Here is an 18,179-nt window from a genome sequence, read left to right as displayed (position 1 = left end):
TTCCACACTCTCCAGAAGCGGAGAGCAAGAAAGAGGAAGGAACGAGTACTTGTAGTGAGCTTCAAAACATGTCCACAATAAATAAATAAATAAATGAGAAAGTTTAGTGAAATAGATTCGACTAGAGCAAACTTGGAAGCTGGATTGGGGTTAGAAATGAAAACACTTGCGACACAAATTTGATTCACATGTTTTCATCGCCAAAACAATAAATCTAAAAGTACGCTGGAGAAAATGTAAAACTAAACATGAAAACCCTCCTGACCACAAAACACAAAACTTTATTTTTCATGAAAAGCAATGCACTGACTAAGTAGTATTAGGAAAGTAAATACAAATATAGATCACAAATCAACACAACATTAAACTACAGGGAAAAGCGTATATAGCGATACAGACACCTAAAACCTTTCTCTTTCATTAAAGACATCTTTAAAGAATGTGCTGAGGTAAGTGCTGCATGTCCTTTCTCAAATTCACCGCTGCAGTTTCAAAGACAATTTCTCTCCTCTGCCTTTGTGAACATATCTGCCAAGGGAATCAGGCCTCAACTGTATTTTCCTTTTCCCCCCAGACTAACGCAATCTCTTGCAACTCTCCACTCTGACTGTCTCCCATCTTCTCAACGCTCCTGCAAAGCCTCTTTATTTCCCCTTTACTCATTTCCTCACTTCCTCACTTCCCAGACAGCTCTGTTAGCGACGTGCGCTATTAGTCATGCTAAACCACCAACACACTAGCTCATTAGCATAGAAGTGAACCTGACTCCAGTCAGATTATTACAAACACATCACGGCTGCTCCGCCCCATTACTGTCAATCACGCAGCTTACTGAGGTACAGTTTAAAGTGGCACATTACAAAGTCAGGAACCAACTCTTCTGATAATACTCCACTGTCTGAATCATAACAAAGCTTAAAGGTGCCGAGGCTTCAAAGTAACCAAGCTGCTTCTGTTCTGTCTGGTGTGGCATTGGTGGGTGATCAGACTAACGATATATTGCAGAGAAATATTAATTTCATTTGTGGAGCCTAGTTTACACCCACAGCTTCTCTGGAATTATACACAACATGCAATGCGTTTGGGACCTTGCACATTGACTATGGGTCTGTGAGGCTTATAACAGCCCTTTACCATACAGGAGAAGAGTGAAGTGGGAAGCCTTGGCACTTTGTGCTCGCCCCATCAATATCAACTGACAAATACATACAGACTCGGTGTCACTGACAGGAGAAGAAATTATATTTTTCTACTAGCTCCTTGTACTCAGAGAAAAAAAAATTCATATTTTTCTCTCATCAAAAGCCTTTCCAGTTGTACGGGGGGAAAGCTTTGCGGAAACTCTGACTGATCTTGTTTATCCTCAGAAACTGGGCTGATATTCCATGTAACATAACAGTATTAAGAGCGGATTAAAGTTCATATAAATAACCTAGAAAAATATAGACAGATTTAACTACATGATTTGGATATATTATTAAAAGCTTGTTGGCCTGCTACGGCTTTGACAAACAGATAATGTTACAGGCTAAGTGCAGGAGGGATCATGCAGCCCCGCCATGTTGTACAGCCAAAAAAACAGCTGTCTGTGTCCTCCCCATCCCCTTTCTCTCATCATCATCTGTTCCCTACCTACCAAAAAATTCCTCCACTGTCATATGTCATCCCAGCACATATACCCACTTTACACCACCCTCAATGTCTACCTTACTCACTGCTATTCTATCTCTCCTTCCACTCTTCTCCCCTCCCTTTATCCCTCATTCCACAAGGCTGCCAGACGGTGCATTGTTCTGTCGCCGCGATCCTTTAATGCCATCCAATCGAGCAGGGAATATCTTGAAGGGATTTGGCCGGGATTGATTTGTGAGCTTTAAATAGTGCAAAGGGATTTGCATCAGATTCAGATATCCTGACTCAGAGCTGATCACTGGAGTCCTCTCTTACAACAGAGCTCCAAGTTCCTACCTTCTGCAAGACGTGGGATTCAAACCTGGAATCCATTGGATGGATCCACCTCAACAACAAGTTTAACCACAAGCACTTATTTAGAGAAACTTTCTTTAGCATTCTTTGTTTATTGTAAACTTATGAAAATGCCCAAACCTTAATTCAGAAAACAAACCTAAGAACATAAATGCTTACTTCAACTCCTTTTACCTGCTTACAGGTCACATTCATTGTCACCAACATGCCAGTAAAAAGGCTCTGTAAGCGGTAGAAAGCAGCAGAAGGTGACTATGTAACAGTGGTGGCCCTCAAATCAGGAGAAGCTTCTCATCATGCTATCTTGCAGCACTACATATGAAGAACAAATTTGCGTCTGCATGTTGTTCTCAGTGAAATAAACTGAATGATAGCACCCCATCCCAGTGAAAACAAAAGCCAGATGTTAGCAGATGTTAATGTTTTTTTTTTTATCCAGTGTGATTGGGGCTTTACACTAATTACACTCGCCAACAATGTCAACACACAAGGCTGATTATGGGACAGATCTGCGAGTCATTCACATGGAAATATATCCTGCGAAAAGAATGCAAAAATTGGTCCAGATGTTAACAAAGAAAACTTTGGATGAAATAATTTGGACAAATCTGATCTCGGACTAATAGCCATGTGGGATCCTAGCGGCCCTGCAAAGCTCTTCAATGCATATTCTACTTTTTAGTCTGTTACTGTTACAGATGTTTTGCTGGCAGGACAAAAACATTGGAATTTCAAAGAGGTTATTCAACAGAATAAAGAAATGTTTGGGTTTTAGTTTTGTTTGCCCCCCTAAACACAACCACAAGTTCCACTAACAAGTCAGCATAGTACACTGCAAGTAAAGTATTGCAAAAATCACCACTAACAAACGAAAAAAACCCGAACCAGAAAAGAAAGGGACTGTGACGAACAAAGCAAATGAACCCAAGTGAGGCAAAGTTTCTACACTCGAGACAGCATAGAGGAGACAGAGAAAGCCATCAGTTCAGAGTTGGCTGGTCGGACTGAGAGAATAGAGTTTCAAATGACTTGAGCGATGGCTGGCAAAGTGAGGAATCACACTGTGGGAGCTGAATTTGACGGGCGGCCTTTGGGCTCTCTAAACGCTGAGCTCTACACAATCCTATTTTCCTGCCTAAACACTGGGACACACAGTCGCTGGAGAGGCAGAGATGAAAGCACTTTGTGTGTGTGTTACCACTTTGCAGATGTTGATGTTTGGCCCTGGTAAGGCCTCAGGGGAAGTTCAGAAACTACTGCGGGTGGACAATCTATGAAGTGGTGTGTGCGTGCTAGACAAAGACACAGAGTGGCAGAGAGACACTGTTCATATGTCCCCATCAGCACTGAGCCTGAACCACAGCTTCCCTACAAACCACAGCCATATACACACACACGAAAACATCCACACACTTGTGCATTTCATTGGTTCTCGGTAGGTAGATTAAATGGACCTTCAAAGTGAGGCAGAGAGATTGGCCAGGGGCCTGCAGGATCCCTCTCCTTGCCACTGGAGGACCAGGGCAGATTAAAACTGCCCAGGCCTCTGAGCCTGCCTTGTTACCCGCCTCCTCTTCCTGTGTTCTGTATTAGGATACTTGGGGGGGGGGGGGGGGGGGGAACAGTGGTGCCAAGCACAACCAGGTGGATTAGGAAGGAGGTTATTTTACAATGATGTGTGGGACCTAGGTGGTTAGGGACGGAGGTGCGAGCCTGTGTGTGTCAATTGAAATTAAAAAAGGACAGAACAAGGGGGCAAGCCAATTTTGTAAGTGGTGCAGAGGGCCTGTGTAAGTAGATGCACCTTTACTAGGGATCTTGGCAGACTTAAAACAAAATGGAGACAGAAGAAGGGAAAAGGATTAATTCCCCATATATGTGGGGAAAAAAAGAAAAAAGAGATGGATTAGCAACAGGATGATTTCCAAGAAAAAATAAAAGTAACAACTCAAGAGAGTGTAAGAGAGAACGTGCTAAATGCTGCGAGATGAGGTTGAGGTTTGATTCTAATCCACGGAGGACAAGTTTGCAAACCTAAAGAAACAGACTCATCACTCAGACAATAATTGACTCTGCACCTGTATACTTCACTCTAGCTTCATGACATTTATCCTTGTTCAACTAGTCTTTTTTAGTGATTGATTACCATTAATAACAGAGACTGGCCAGCCCTTCTCATAGCAAAGCAAATTATGTTTTGTACCATTGCTTCATTGTAGAACTATGCGTTCTCATTGATTTGCTCAACTCCTCCTTGGCCTGCTGTTGATCTCTGGCAGTCTTGGCGTAAACATAATGACAACAGCCTATCTGTCATAATCGGATCGGTTATAGGGGGCTCGGGAGAAATCCCACTGCAAAAAATCCATAAAGTTTTTCCCGACCAAAAGATAGCACCGATAGTAACTTGACCTGTGTGTGCACCCGAATGAACATAGTTGCATACATATTTTTCTGCTCTTTCCCAATTACCTACTTGACGAGGAGTTGAGGGAGGAGATGAAACATGTCATTCAGCACAACTGTTATTACAATCTGAATCTAGCCCAGCCTAATAGATTTCACCCATTCTTGTGACTGCCTCCGTGAGCAACCTCTTGATGATGAGGTGAGAGGTATTCAGATCCACACTGCTGTTTCTATGCTTTTATGGTATTTCTGAAACACCAACCCCCGCACTACAACTAATGAGCTCACTACAGGTACGCCCGTGGGTAGATGCCCATACACAAGAAATTCCATCTTAATAAAACCCTTTACCCCCATGATAACATGGTCACTAAAATGTTGCATTGCAGGGATGCTTTAAATTGTCTAACAATATCTGATAGTAGTAAGTATTTAATTAAATAAATGGAGCTTTATCCAATCATGCCTGCTTTAGATAATTTCTCTATATGCGTTTCTCATGACAAAGGAGGCCTTAAGCTCTCCAGACTGAGACAGGCTGAGGAGGTGTTTCTGCATTTCTGTGCCAGAACCAGGAAATTAAAGAAGGAGACGGACAAGACCAGGGAAGTCTGCCAGGCTTGGGCAGGTTGCTCCCTTCAGGGGTGCTGATACTTTAGGGTCAGTACCACCTGTCTTCCCACCATGAGAGCGGTGGAGCTGGAAATGAGGAGGGCTGGGCAGATGGAGATATGCAGGGGAGGAACCTTCAGGCCAAGATCAAACCAGGTGCCCCCTGCTAGGTTTGGGCTTACAGGAGGGACTTGGAACACATGGACAGCAGCCCATGAGTTACCATATGTATAGCAATAACAACAATTTTGCAACTTCAGAATCATTACATTTTTGTCCAAACAAGTGAGAACCGTGGATTTAAGTGTCTCATCCTCTTAACACAACCTAAACTTCTCTATATCTTTATAAGATTAATATCAGTGACTCAGTCCTGCTTCTTTGTCACTTGAGACATATCTGCAAACATCCGCAGCCTGCTCTGTAGTTTTTTAACCTCTGTGCCGTGAAGAGGATGTGGTGGCCTTCAGGCCCCTGCTGATACAGTAATAAGAGTGAGTGTTGAATGGCTTGTCCATTCAATTCCCCAGAGAGACAGAAAGAGGAGAGCAGACATCAAGAGACAGGGAAAATACACAGCGAGAAAGAAAAGATGACGGACACCCATTGAGGGAAAGATGGGAAATGATGGGTAGAAAAACAAGGGATGAGAGAAGAAAGAGCAGTTGATAAATGTATCGTTTTAATTTACAGAGATACTGTGGACTTAAAATGCAAAAATTGAAGATGGTCTTTCTCTGTAAAGCATATGTTGTAAATATCTTAGCCAACTATGAACACAAGGCAGTTGCTTGTTTCAAAGTTAACCACAGAGAAATTCCCAATGGTATGTATAACCAATAATTATCATGAAACTGTGTTTGATTATCGCACTCTCCAGACAGGCTTACATACGCAGACGCAGCATGCAACCTGGGTGCTTTGCATCATTTAGAACATGGCAGAAGGCAGTGACAGATTTTCTAGGCTTCTAAGAACATTGCGTCTCAAGTGTGGTCTAATTTGTTTTATAAGTAAGCAGGGAAGATGTAACCTTATCTGCAGAACATGCGGAAAGAAAACCGTTGAAAGTAGGCAACACTTTAAATGAAAAGCAAGAACTTTTAGCTCAATGCATGATGTGGGTCGTTCAGAAAATGGGAAAATGTCAGGGTTTGTCTGCCTTGATAATAAATTATGAATAATGCAAACTGGAGCTTTGCAATGTAACCTATTACACATTGTTCCATTGCTGAAGAAGACTAAGTGCAGACAATTAGTCTGGTTAGGGTATGACAAGGTTTGGGTAAGGCAGTAGCTAGTAAATGTAATGTCCTCTGAGATCATGGACACAAGACAGTCACTGAGTGTGTGTACGGTATATTATAATGATATTAATCAACATTTACATTCACTCATTTTGCAAATATAGTAAGCAACTAATAATAATAATACCAATATATTCTCTCCGTTAATCTGCTCTCGTGTGTGACAATCCATTTTCAACCCATTATGTACTGGTGGATTTGGATGTCAGGGCAGGTCCAGCATGCACCTGCTTTCAGGTGTTTGAACCTAATGCAGACATTGAGAGAAGTAAAGCATTTTGACTGTTATTTTGTTGTCGGGGGTACAGCGGGACTCTGGCTACCCAGTAGTTTATGTAACCAAGCAGTTCATAAAGAAAGGCTGGTACCAGCTAATATATTAATGTCAGGGTGTATGGCTGAGTGAATACTGTTTCACATGACATGGCGATACATGGTCACAGCAACAAATCAAACGTTGTGTGGGAGTGATCATTATTGGCATAAGTGTCGGAAAAGCCACATCTGTTTCCTGTGGTGAAGCAGTTTAAGTGGTCAATTCCAATTACCCACTTATCACCTGTAGATCATTAATCGGTGGTGATTTATACATCACACAGTTAAAGTGTTTGCTCTCCTCTGCTCTCCTGTTACAAGGACCTGTCTCGAATATATTAGCAGGTATGGACAGACCAAAGGGCTGGGTAAATGAGTGCAAAGTGTGTGATGGTGTCAAGATGGATAATGATGAAAGTGGAGGACAAGAAAATGTTTGGGGCTATGCTAACACTGCCGATAGCCAGCTCAACAACACTAACACACACAAAGTAAGAACACAGCAGTAAAAGCATTGAAGGGAGAACACAGTGATGCAGTCTTGCCATCTCAAGCAGAGGTCACTAAGTCAAGGAAGCCAATTAAAAAGATGATTAACATTCATGAGGGAGATGCAGCGTCTACGTGCAGGTGGGACAGCTTCATCGCTCGCTTTCTCACACACACATATATAATGGGAGCAGCAAACGGTGAAGTCCAGCCTGTTGTAACTGTGGTGTCCTGGGAGGTGGAGATCAGGAGGTTAATATGATCCAATCCAGCTCCTTCATTAGCCTGATGAAGGTAATAACAACCCACAGGGAAAGTGAGGCTGTCAGGTTGACTAAGAGCATCTACCTACTGCGTGCCTGCAAAGCCTACTTGAGCTGGCTGACGTAGTGAGATAATAGCTACTTTTGTTATTCATCTCAGTTGCAGACATACAATCGTGCAGCACAGGGGACAAGAACAGGTGTTGTAGCTTTTCCTACACACCACCTTTACTCAGCAGATGTGTCGCAGGCCTTACAGGTAGCAATGGTAAGGGACAATCTAAAGCTGCTTTCAGAAATATTCCTGTAAATGGGCTGTATGTGAGAATGTAAATGTCCATATCAACGTTTCATGCCAACATCCCAAGGACAATATCTGGAAAATGTCAGTGAGCCCGCACTTCAAAATACAGCAGAAAAATACACAACCAGTGACTGGGTTTGAGGAAGAGGTTTCTAACACACAATAGACAAATAACGGGGGGGGGGGGGGGGAAGAGACAGACGGACGAGGTGCCATACATGTAGAAGATGCCGAGATATAAATCATTACGCGAGTGCCTCCTGCATGATCTACCCCGGTACAACCCCTTCCAGATATTTTCATGTGCATAAGATGTCTAGGAATAATGACACCAGTTTCATCAGACCTCAACCTTTCTGTAAAAGAATCTCCCACATTGTGTTACTATTAAGTTGCATATTTTTTTTTTTTTTTTTTAACCAATGGCACCCTGCTTCAACAGCCTGTTGCAAAGCATTGCATCAGCCAAGCCAATAAAACCAGGCTCACTGACAAACGTAAGCTTCTCATTATGGATATGGCTGGATATCATGCATGACAGTAGACTTGGGGGGGGGGGGGGGGGGTCGATTAAGAGTAAATAAGAGAAGAATGGTAGTGATAGGTAGGCCTAACAGAGAATAAACATCATTAATTGGAGAGGCACACATGGATGGATGCAGCCAGATGGTGTTTTGTACTCATTTGTCATATATTGCTGACAGAGAGAAGGGAGGGGGAGAGCTAGAAAGAAATTGTAAGAAAAACAAAAAGGAAGTTTATTGATTGCAAAGCGGGTGCACTGCTGCCTCGAACAGATTTCCACTGTTCTGCATCATCTTCTCCCTGTGCCTTTTTGTATGAGTGGTTCTGACGGCGCTGCGAACATGGCACTCCGCAAACTACTACTGCCAAGTACAGATACAACACCCCGCAGATCTGCTAACTTGGCTTCCATTAAAGTCCATCTGTCTGCCTTTAAAAAAAACAACACCTACTGCATGTCCTTCCTCAATGGTGGTCCAAGGCAAAGCGAAACATAGGGGAAAAGAAAAAAAAAATCGGAAAGGTACACTCGGGCTCAGGAGAGCAAGAGAGTGGAACAAGAACAAAGGGAAACACAGGTTTGCCCAGAAGAGAAACTTAGTCTTGGCCTAGAGGGACTACAAAGAGGCTGCTGAGCCAAACATGGCAATTGATGTAGAGCTCTCACTTCGCCAGCCACTGCCAAGGCATTTATAAAAATAAATCAAGAAAAGTGGAGCAGTGAAACCATCTCTTAATTTCCATAATGAGGAGTGGAATGACACAACTGAGGAAATACCATAAATAGATCTTTAAAAAGGGGTAAAAGAAAGATTGAAGGAAGAAGTGGGGGTTGGAGCACAAGTGGGAGCGGTGAGCTGGATCAAGGAAGGAGGACTTGGTTCCCACTGTGTTGCAAATGGAGAGAAGTGCTCGAGGCCGCTGGTCTGCTCAGGCTGCTACCATGCTCACTTTGTTCTCGGCAATGACAGTTTCATTCAGGGAGACATGCACTTGGCTCTCCAGGGCCAAAGTGCCCCAGTGCCAACTGACTTTCTTTCTCCATGTGCATTTGCCTTAAAACCGAACCGCTGCTGCGTCCTCTGATGCTCTATAACTGTGTGTGTGTGTGTGTGTGTGTGTGTGTGTGTGTTTGTTAAGAAATTCCAGGCTAGAGGGGCTTCTTCTCTTAATGTCTTTAACAAAACCATGTGTTATAACCCCAACCACTTCTCTAAATGAAATGAAAAGGATTTGCACCATCATTTACCAGTCATTGCAGGTAAAATGAATCATCTATAAAAGATATTGGATAAATAAATCAATATAGACAAGAATCAACAGCCTTCTCACCAGAGACACTTTTACTTGGATATAACAATAACTCTGGGCTTAGAAAAGATGAGGTGCTGTACCAGGAGATGGTCTCCAGGGCAACATGTTTACAGTTACATTTAAGGATTTAGCATGTTTGGGATTTTCACAGTACAAATTCAAAGAGGGATGTGACATAATTATATGGTTCATATCCAAAATCAGCAATATTACAAGTAAAAATAACACCAAGCTCAAAGCCATTGTACCTCAATAATTACAACTTGCTAGAAGTGTTTTAAAGACAAATGCTAGAAAAAGAAAGAAGCCCAACAGCTTATAGGTCCTCTTGGATCTTCAGGCACATTAAGCATGAAGACACGTGTCAAGCCTATGATATAATATGACGACAACAGACTGGTATGGGCAAAGTTAAGTATAAAAACCTGAGAACCTAATTTGTCTGAAAGAGAAAGGCTGCTTTTATGCTTGTGCCTAAAAGCTAAAATGCAAACAAAGACTAGCACTATATCTATTTATTATGAAAAGGCGTCTTGAGGGAAAAGCACTGAGGGTTATCAAAGGACAAGGTCTTTTTATGGACTCAAATGGCCTTGTACAATTGTCCGCCTGTCGGTCATTTTCCCATAAGCCCCTCAAAGGTGCTGTGACCAGAAAGGACAAACGAGAATTTATTATAGCCACAAGAATGTACAGTGCATACACCTGTCAATCACATCTGCTTAAATGAGCACATATGTGAATAATGCAGAAATCGACACACAATTCGGATTTATGAACACATGCACAAATAAAAAGTTGTATCTGTTTTTCACGATGTTGCATTTTGTCAAAGCCTTCATGCAGAGGACAGCTGCTTCTGCATGAGGTCAAACATTTTAGTCATGTTTTCCTCCTCATTGCCCATCAACAACAGATACTGCAGTAGTTTCTCTCTCAGTTGTCTTAACGAAAAATCCAAATTCTTACATAATTTAAAAAGCAGGTGCCCAGTGGTGCAACATGCTTGAATGTTTCAACCCATAGAGAGGGATTATTAATTTTTTTACCTGTGATCGCAACATCATTCAATTTGTCATAATCATGGCAAATACATAACTCAGGGTTTCTGCCTCTTTCAAAACTGACAGTCAGGTCAGTTGTTATAGCAGTTCAGCCCATCAGGAGACAAAGAGAGGAGGTCAAATGAATCAGTTTGGAGTTTATTCATAAAACTCTGAAGGTATCCGAGTGAAGGTTACCTAAAGTGCAGTGGGGCTCTACTGCTGGTTTCGTTTGAGGGCCTTAACCAAGGACTCGAGGGATAAGCGGAGCATTTAAGTCAGTGGGTGTGTGTGTATGTGCATGCATGCATGTGGAAGCATTTTTCTGGGCTAGCGTATCCATGCGTGTGCTAGTGTGTGCTAATGTGTGCACACCAGGGCAGGATCAGTGGAGTAAATCCACACTTGAAAGAGTAGCTCAATCAAGCTCTCCCACCCATCTCTCTCTCTCTCTCTCTGCCTCCCTCTGTCTCCCTCAACTCCCCGATGTTCCCCTGCTCCGGGTTCACAGAGAGTTGAAAGGTTCAGAGGAACGAGGGGCAAACGAGCGCTACAGAGGGGCAAAGAGGAATAAGTGTGCACCTTTAATACTACCTGTCCGTGCTCGTATTCCAACTGTCAATCAATCTCTTAGTAAGGAGCAGTTATGGACAAGGCGTTACACATCAGTCAATATTTGCTCTGCTAACAAGTCAACCAATGAAATGCCGATGATGGATTTTGACACAGACTAAACGGATTTGCAACACACTCATACGAGTCAGTATCAGTAACCCATTGTTGGTCCTACAACTTTCTGAAAACAAAGCCAAAGTGTAATAAGTATATTGCTGTTATAAAACAAACAATCGTTAAAATTAAGTACAACTTACATGATCAAATTAAACGTTACTACGTAACAATATTCTATAAACAATTCCATTATAACACTCTTAAGTTCTCACTGTGAGTTTAGCTGAACTGGTTGAGTTTTTCCCTGCCAGACTTCTTATCCCACTTGAGTCAATTATAAGATTGTTTAAAAGCAAATGATCATTAGATAGCTTTTAACATCCATTTATTGCCAGGTTTGCAGACAAAAACAACTTTTACTTGATCATACTATGCTCAGACTTGGCTTCAACTGCTGAAAACTAAAGCCTGTTCCTTAAAAGGAAATAAAAACGTGGCCTCATTTTGTTTCCCGTGCGATTTAATAAAGGCGATTTTACGGTGCCAAATGTGGAGAAGATGCCCTTCATTAGAACAGTGCGTACCCAGTGTACTTTAATCCAATTTTGTTTAGCATGATAAAGAGCATTACTGTCAGCCGGCTGGACTGCCCACCCACTCATGTTGTCCGCTTGATAATGGACATGTAGAAAATGTAGTGCCCTTGGAGCTTCTTGGGTAGATAATTCACAAACTCAACATTCAGGGACGGGACAACTTGACACTTCTTCATCCATATTGCCATATTGAAACTATGTCACTTCTATTGACATTCAATTAGTCATGCCCGAGGTCAGTGACCGGCCATTATGGAATGGTGCATTAAGAGCTGGATTCCTGAAAGCAGAATCGAAGGACTTTTTCACAACATAACTTTAAGTTTGTATAATTATCTAAACAATTTGAGATTTATTAAAATTAAAATATGAATTAAAAATATACTTATGAGTAATTGCCTTCAACGTTTGGACTGAACAAATAAAGACCACCAAGATAAATGTGACTTTGAAATTATGACATCGTAAAACAAAGCAGGAACATTGTATTCCTCAAGAATCAAATTATTTATGGGATCATTTGATGGGCCAAGAAAAGACATTATCCGTCTAATGGAAGGATCTTTTCATTACATATAAATGAACAAAGATGCCTTGGCTTGAAGGAAAATGGCCTTTGGTGGTCTGCAAAGGGTCATTAATTAGTTCTTTAAAACACATTATTTGAATTAAGGGTGCACTGAAACTTTTTATGGGCAAAATTCCATTAGTGTCTCTAAAGAGCTGGGAGCTGCTTTTCTTGTGTTTGAGGAATAAAAGGGGAGAGCGTCTTCTTAACCTACAACAAGGTTCAGGTACTGAATCTCCAGTCAATCTTCAATGCTCTGGTTGGGCTGGGAAATGCACAGATTTCCAGACGAGTCAGGACGCTATTTTTGTGGCACTCCATTCAGATGAGTGTTAGCTGCAGCAAGCTGTCATTGGCTTAAATGGACGCCAAAAGCGGTTTTGTTGTGTGTGTCTGTATGTGTGTTCACAGTGACTCATTCTGTATCAGTCTTTAGAACATTGTCACATCCAGAGCAAGCTTCATGCTTGAATTTTGTGTGTGAGCACACACATATTTGCGTGAATTTGTAAGCAACATCCTTTGTGTGTACATACAGGTTGTGGAGATCTGAAACACTCCTGCACTCAGAATCATAACAAGTGGGTAAAGAAGTGACAGGCAGGCTGAGCAGAGACAAGCAATCCTTAAACACGAGGACGTGAACTGAAGTGCTTTCCTCATTGTCAGGCTGGGCTAAGGCCTGGATGAGACAGACAAAGAGGAATTCTCATACTAGACAGACGAGCACAACATGGATGCACCTTTTGTGTAAGATCTTACATTCGCAGTTCAGGTGAATAAGAAGTTAGTTAAACGCTGTAGCTTTTCACATCAAAGTTGGTTTGAGGGGATTCAGAATGGACTCTTACAATGTAATATAAATGTGCTTTCGTTCCAGTTTCATCGATTCTAATCTTTGTGTATTTGTTTATGATTAAAGGGGGTTTATTTATTGAGGTGTCACTTGCTCAAGGTTGTAAAAAGCATCATTATTCTGCTATTGAAACAACACAGGCCGATAAATAGAACTGCAGTGCAGCTATATGTAGGGTAAACGTCATCTAGGGTTTATTTCATTCACATGGAAGCATTTAGAGGATGAAGTGCATGAAGGAAGGCAGCTTCACAATTCTAGTGACACCACACCCCTTGTTTAACCTTGCGTGCCTTGGCATCGGCTGGTCTCATTTCCGCAGAACACCCAGGCCTGTGCATTTCCACCCGATGGCAAATCAGCTGCCCCGCCCACCTGGTCAACACAGTTGACAGGAAAAAACACACACCAGGTGCCAAAACACAGAGTAGCTATCACCAGTGGCACAGTGTACAGGAAGCTGTGGCAGAAGGGGAAGCTGGGATGAAATGTGGCAGTCACAGGAGGTGGGTGCAGCTAGCTATGTTTTTCCACCCCATTGGGGGTGAAGTCGTCCTGTTCTCATTGTCTATATGTGGAAGTAAACAGGATGCTAACAGTGGGATTGAGGTGCTGTGCCATACGTAGCCCCATTATCCTGGTGTTCACACAAACATAGCTGAACATGGAAAGGCTTTTCTCAGCATTAAAGCAGCTAATTCCATGTTAAGCTATGTCCTCCGTAGCAACTGCCTTGGAAACTATACATGTAGAGACAATTCAATATCCCATTAGGTGCTACTATTGCATGTGTAATGTCTGTATATGAGCATGTGTATGGTATAAACTCACAGCAGGTACGAGGAGCTTCTTGACCTCCTCCACTGCTCTCCTCATCTTGAGCTCAGCTCTGGCCTGTGTGTCCTCCACTGTGATCAGGACGTGAAGGTCTTCATTTAGGTGTTCCCAGTTCGGCTTTCCTCTGTTCTGCTCCTCCTTGAAAGAGAGGAAGAGAAAGAGTTGATGGTGAGTAACAGTGTGGGTGTGCTGGAGCAGCCGTACAGTATCATAACATTAAGAAAGGAAGCGCAGACGAGAGGCGGTAATACACAGTGGAAGGCAGGGCCCTTCTCTTCTATACCTGAAGAGAAGCAGGATGTCAGGAGAGGCCCTTTAGTCAGCTATTTAGCTTTAACTTTGAAAGGACACCTTCTTTAATAGATCCCTGGCTTCACAAAGACAAAGTCGACAGCTAGCCCTGCAGCAATTAATATCAGTCAAAGATAGATGAATGGAGGGATCAGAGAGAAGTGGATGGGGATTTTAATCCACACCAACGTAACAGGTATAAATGAATGGAAAAAGCTTGGAAAAGGGTAAGAGAGAATGTGAAGGGTTCAAAGAGCTGCAGGATTGTGTGAAAAGGTACACAGAGTTGTATTTGTGTGGACATTGACAATACAGCCCAGGTAACAATGGTTCTCTGAGGGAGTTGTTTTTCCCCCTGATAAGGAAGCACCGAAGCACTCACATAAGGCCAAATTGTGGCACTAGGGCTAACTCAAAGAAAATAGCAATGGTGCTTGTTTGATTACCATCATAAGAAAATAATGCAAGAATATGCATAATCACTGCCTTAGGAATGTTTGTCCACCATGTGATTGAAGATGCTAAAGTTCAGAAAATAATATTTCTAAAGCAACCTTTAAAAAAATACTTAAATCTTCGAAGCGTTCATAATAATTTAGCTGAATGCCTCTAAATCAGAGTTGGGATTTCCTTTTCCAAAGGAGGTCAGCGACTAAAGCAGTCCACTACATCCCAGGTTTCTCCCCTCCTGCTGTTGGTGCAGGTTTTTACAGATTGTTGATGAAAACCCTGTCGTTTACCCCCACCTGCACAAACCACTTCAACTTCAGAGGACTGCTCATTTGAGAGCAGTTCGCCACTGTGAGGTTGTCTAATTACAAACAATGTATTACAGTGCTTTACAGGGGGTCTACCTGACATGATTTCGGAACACTCAGCGAGCACAACAAAGTGAGAAGGGACACACACACGCTTAAAGCTTAAAGCGGAGTGCCACCCACCTGCTTTCTACTCCACAGAGAGCTGTTGCCATGGCACTGCTCTTTACAACACACAGAGACCCACATATACACACAAGTTCAATATTCCACTCTCGTTTTCCCCTTTTCCACACGGGGGGGGGGGCTCGTTTCAGCAGTCATCCCATTATTTCACCATGGCTGTTTGCTTATGGCCTATTAAGGGACATGGGGGCTGGAAGGTGACTCAGCATATTATATGAATGGACGGACAGACCATGAAGGCTGACTCTGCATCCAGGGCACTCTATGTAAGCAAGCGGTAAAATCACACTGACAGATTGTTACTTGAAGCAACGCTATGCAGCTATGGTACCTTAAAATGAAATGACACCTTAAAATCCTTTTGATGGTACATTGACTTGTAATAATAGGGATAATGGGGCCTCTTTCATTCACACTCTGCACACCGAATGCCTGTTCTTGCACTAAGTATGTTTCTTGAGCTGTCATAAGTGACAGTCAGTGGCTTCAACTGCTGAAATCAGGCCCAACGAGTTTTAGAGCAACGACTAACTGTAGATCAAGACACATGGACTTGCATGGACTCTGAGTGCATTACCACCTGAGGCTCTAGGGGACGCTGTTGCTTAGGGAATGAGTGTAGCTTTAAGTTTGGCCCAGAAATATGTCAACTGCATGTCTGTTTGCCCCAGCAGATTCTGATTTGGTTACATTGTCAAAGAGACCTTGAAGAGGAGTAAATGCGCGCACATAAGTACACATATGCACGCACACGCTCCGGCATGACTGCCTGTGAACAAGGTCACTGTGTGCCCTCTGAGAGAAAGTGACAGCAGGACAAAGAGGAGGGAGGAGTGTGGGGGGCTGGGGGGCTGGGGGGCTGGGGGCTGGAATCAGGGCGGGAGGGTGACGAAAGAGAGGATGTGAGGTGAGCGCCAGAGGCAACACTGGGATGGCCTTTGAAAAGAACGTCCACGCTGGCTGACAACAAATGCCGTGGCAATGACCACTTATCAGAGAGTGATCTGTTTAGGCTAAAGTATGTAGCATGAAAAATTGCACAAATACTGAATCCAGAAACAACATCTGAGAATAGAATCAGAAGGGGGAAGACGGCTCGTCGATAATGTTGCCTGACTTCAATCATCTCTAGAACACCTGTTTTTCTCCCGGCTTTCACGCCCTGAAGCTTGAGTCCCATAAACTTTAAGACCGCCATTCTTAACATGGATGACACCACACTCAAAAAGTTTACAAAAATAGACGACCCTCATTTTCTTCTGACCCTCCCATACCCTTTTAGGTTGTACTAAAAAATGAGTGGCAGTTCAATCCGGCCGTGTGTACGTTCATGTTACGTTTTGTCATGGATCCTGTTGGTGCCATCATTTCCCCAGTCCCAATCCACAAGGAAGTCAGCGCACAGGGTCAGGTATACCCCTGAAGCTCAAAGGGATTTATTGCAAGGACACGTAACAGGGAGCACATTTGCAGACGCAGAGCTTTCAATCCTTGGTGTTGTGGCTGAAGGTCAGTCCTGCTTAATAAACCAGCCTGCTGCTTCAATGGGATTTTGGATTATGTGGCGCTACAATTCTGTCCTGGCAGTGTTGCACTTTAACACTCATAAATGAAACTATTTGCACTGTTTCAACTCTGCCTCTCCTGCACTCCTTTGATTCAAAAGGACATTCCCAACTGGGGTCGATGCAACCTAGGCTAAATGCCAGCTGAGCAAACAGGTGCAGCTGCAGGAGCATGGAAGGACAAGAGAGGACAAGTGCGAGTGTAGAGGAGGACGAACCAGCACTGATTAAGAAATGTGATAAAAATATGAAAAAGATGAGATAATGTAAGAGTCTTATATTAGCAGCAGAAGGGATACAAAAAATTGGCAAACACCAGTATGAATCATTCAAAAAAATAAAAAATACTAAACTGATCAGACTTTCCAAGACAGAAGGGGGGGTGTGCAGGGAAAACATGTAGCAAAGAGTTGGATTGGAATCATGGCCAATACAGGGCTACTCAAGACTTGGCAAACACGGGTGAGCTACTGGGTTCCCTAAGAAAATGCTTTTAGGATTGGGAATAAAGCATGATTTAAGCGTGATGATTTTAGTCAACTGACAGCATTGGCTTAGATTACTTCGATAAAATATAAGACTAAATAAAAGGTGAGCTCTACATCGAAAAGGATATACTTAGGGCAACAGTAGGCAATTCCAAAAAGTTGTATAAAAGGGGAAAATCTGTTATCTATTATGTTAAATTGTATTTTGACACTGCCATATTGTAAATGTAGTCATTTTCAGGCATTTTGGGGGGGGCATGTTTGTCAAACCCTGATGAAGACCTAGAGTCAATACGCAATGATCTGTTTGTCTGCAAGGATGCTTAAAAACAAAATAAATAATATTATTTCACCTGAAGACAGAGTGACAGTTCTTTTTCCATGCCAGTGTGCGTTACTCGATATGCAGGGAGACTTCTGGGATCTTGTTTTTGTAAGTCTACCTGTCTCACTAAAGAGCACCTGTCGAATCAGCCACAAACATGCAGCCTCCTTTTCTCCTTTGAAAACAGGTCCCTGAAATGTCAGGATTTTTTAGCTCTGGGTTGGAAAAAGGAGCCACATTACAGAACACCCCAACAGGAGTAATTATAGCACCAATAAACCACACTGAAATGGTTGTTACACCTCTTGCTATTTACCACCCTGAATGTCATGAACCATCACATTCTCCTATTGCCCTCCCAAGCCTCTTCCAGCCAATAACCCTGAGGCACCAAAAGTATCACCTGGACACTGCTCTGCTTTTCTCATCAGCCTAATCACTGCCTATAAATTCTTAATAAAGAAGAAACA

At 42.6% G+C, this 18,179-nt stretch overlaps 1 protein-coding gene across 6 annotated transcripts in view; it reads right to left on the bottom strand.

The window, feature by feature from the left end:
- The window catches only part of qkia (QKI, KH domain containing, RNA binding a), a 73,879-nt gene that overhangs the window by 14,001 nt on the left and 41,699 nt on the right, over positions 1 to 18,179 (bottom strand). For all 6 annotated transcript variants that reach the window (XM_053435072.1, XM_053435074.1, XM_053435077.1 and 3 more), the window contains exon 4: positions 14,091 to 14,234. In XM_053435072.1, the coding sequence (XP_053291047.1) occupies positions 14,091 to 14,234 (144 nt within the window). The remainder of the gene's footprint in view (positions 1 to 14,090; positions 14,235 to 18,179) is intronic.

Source organism: Pleuronectes platessa, chromosome 11, assembly GCF_947347685.1.
Source record: "Pleuronectes platessa chromosome 11, fPlePla1.1, whole genome shotgun sequence".
NCBI lineage: Eukaryota > Metazoa > Chordata > Actinopteri > Pleuronectiformes > Pleuronectidae > Pleuronectes > Pleuronectes platessa.
This window is presented reverse-complemented; position numbering and strand designations above follow the sequence as displayed.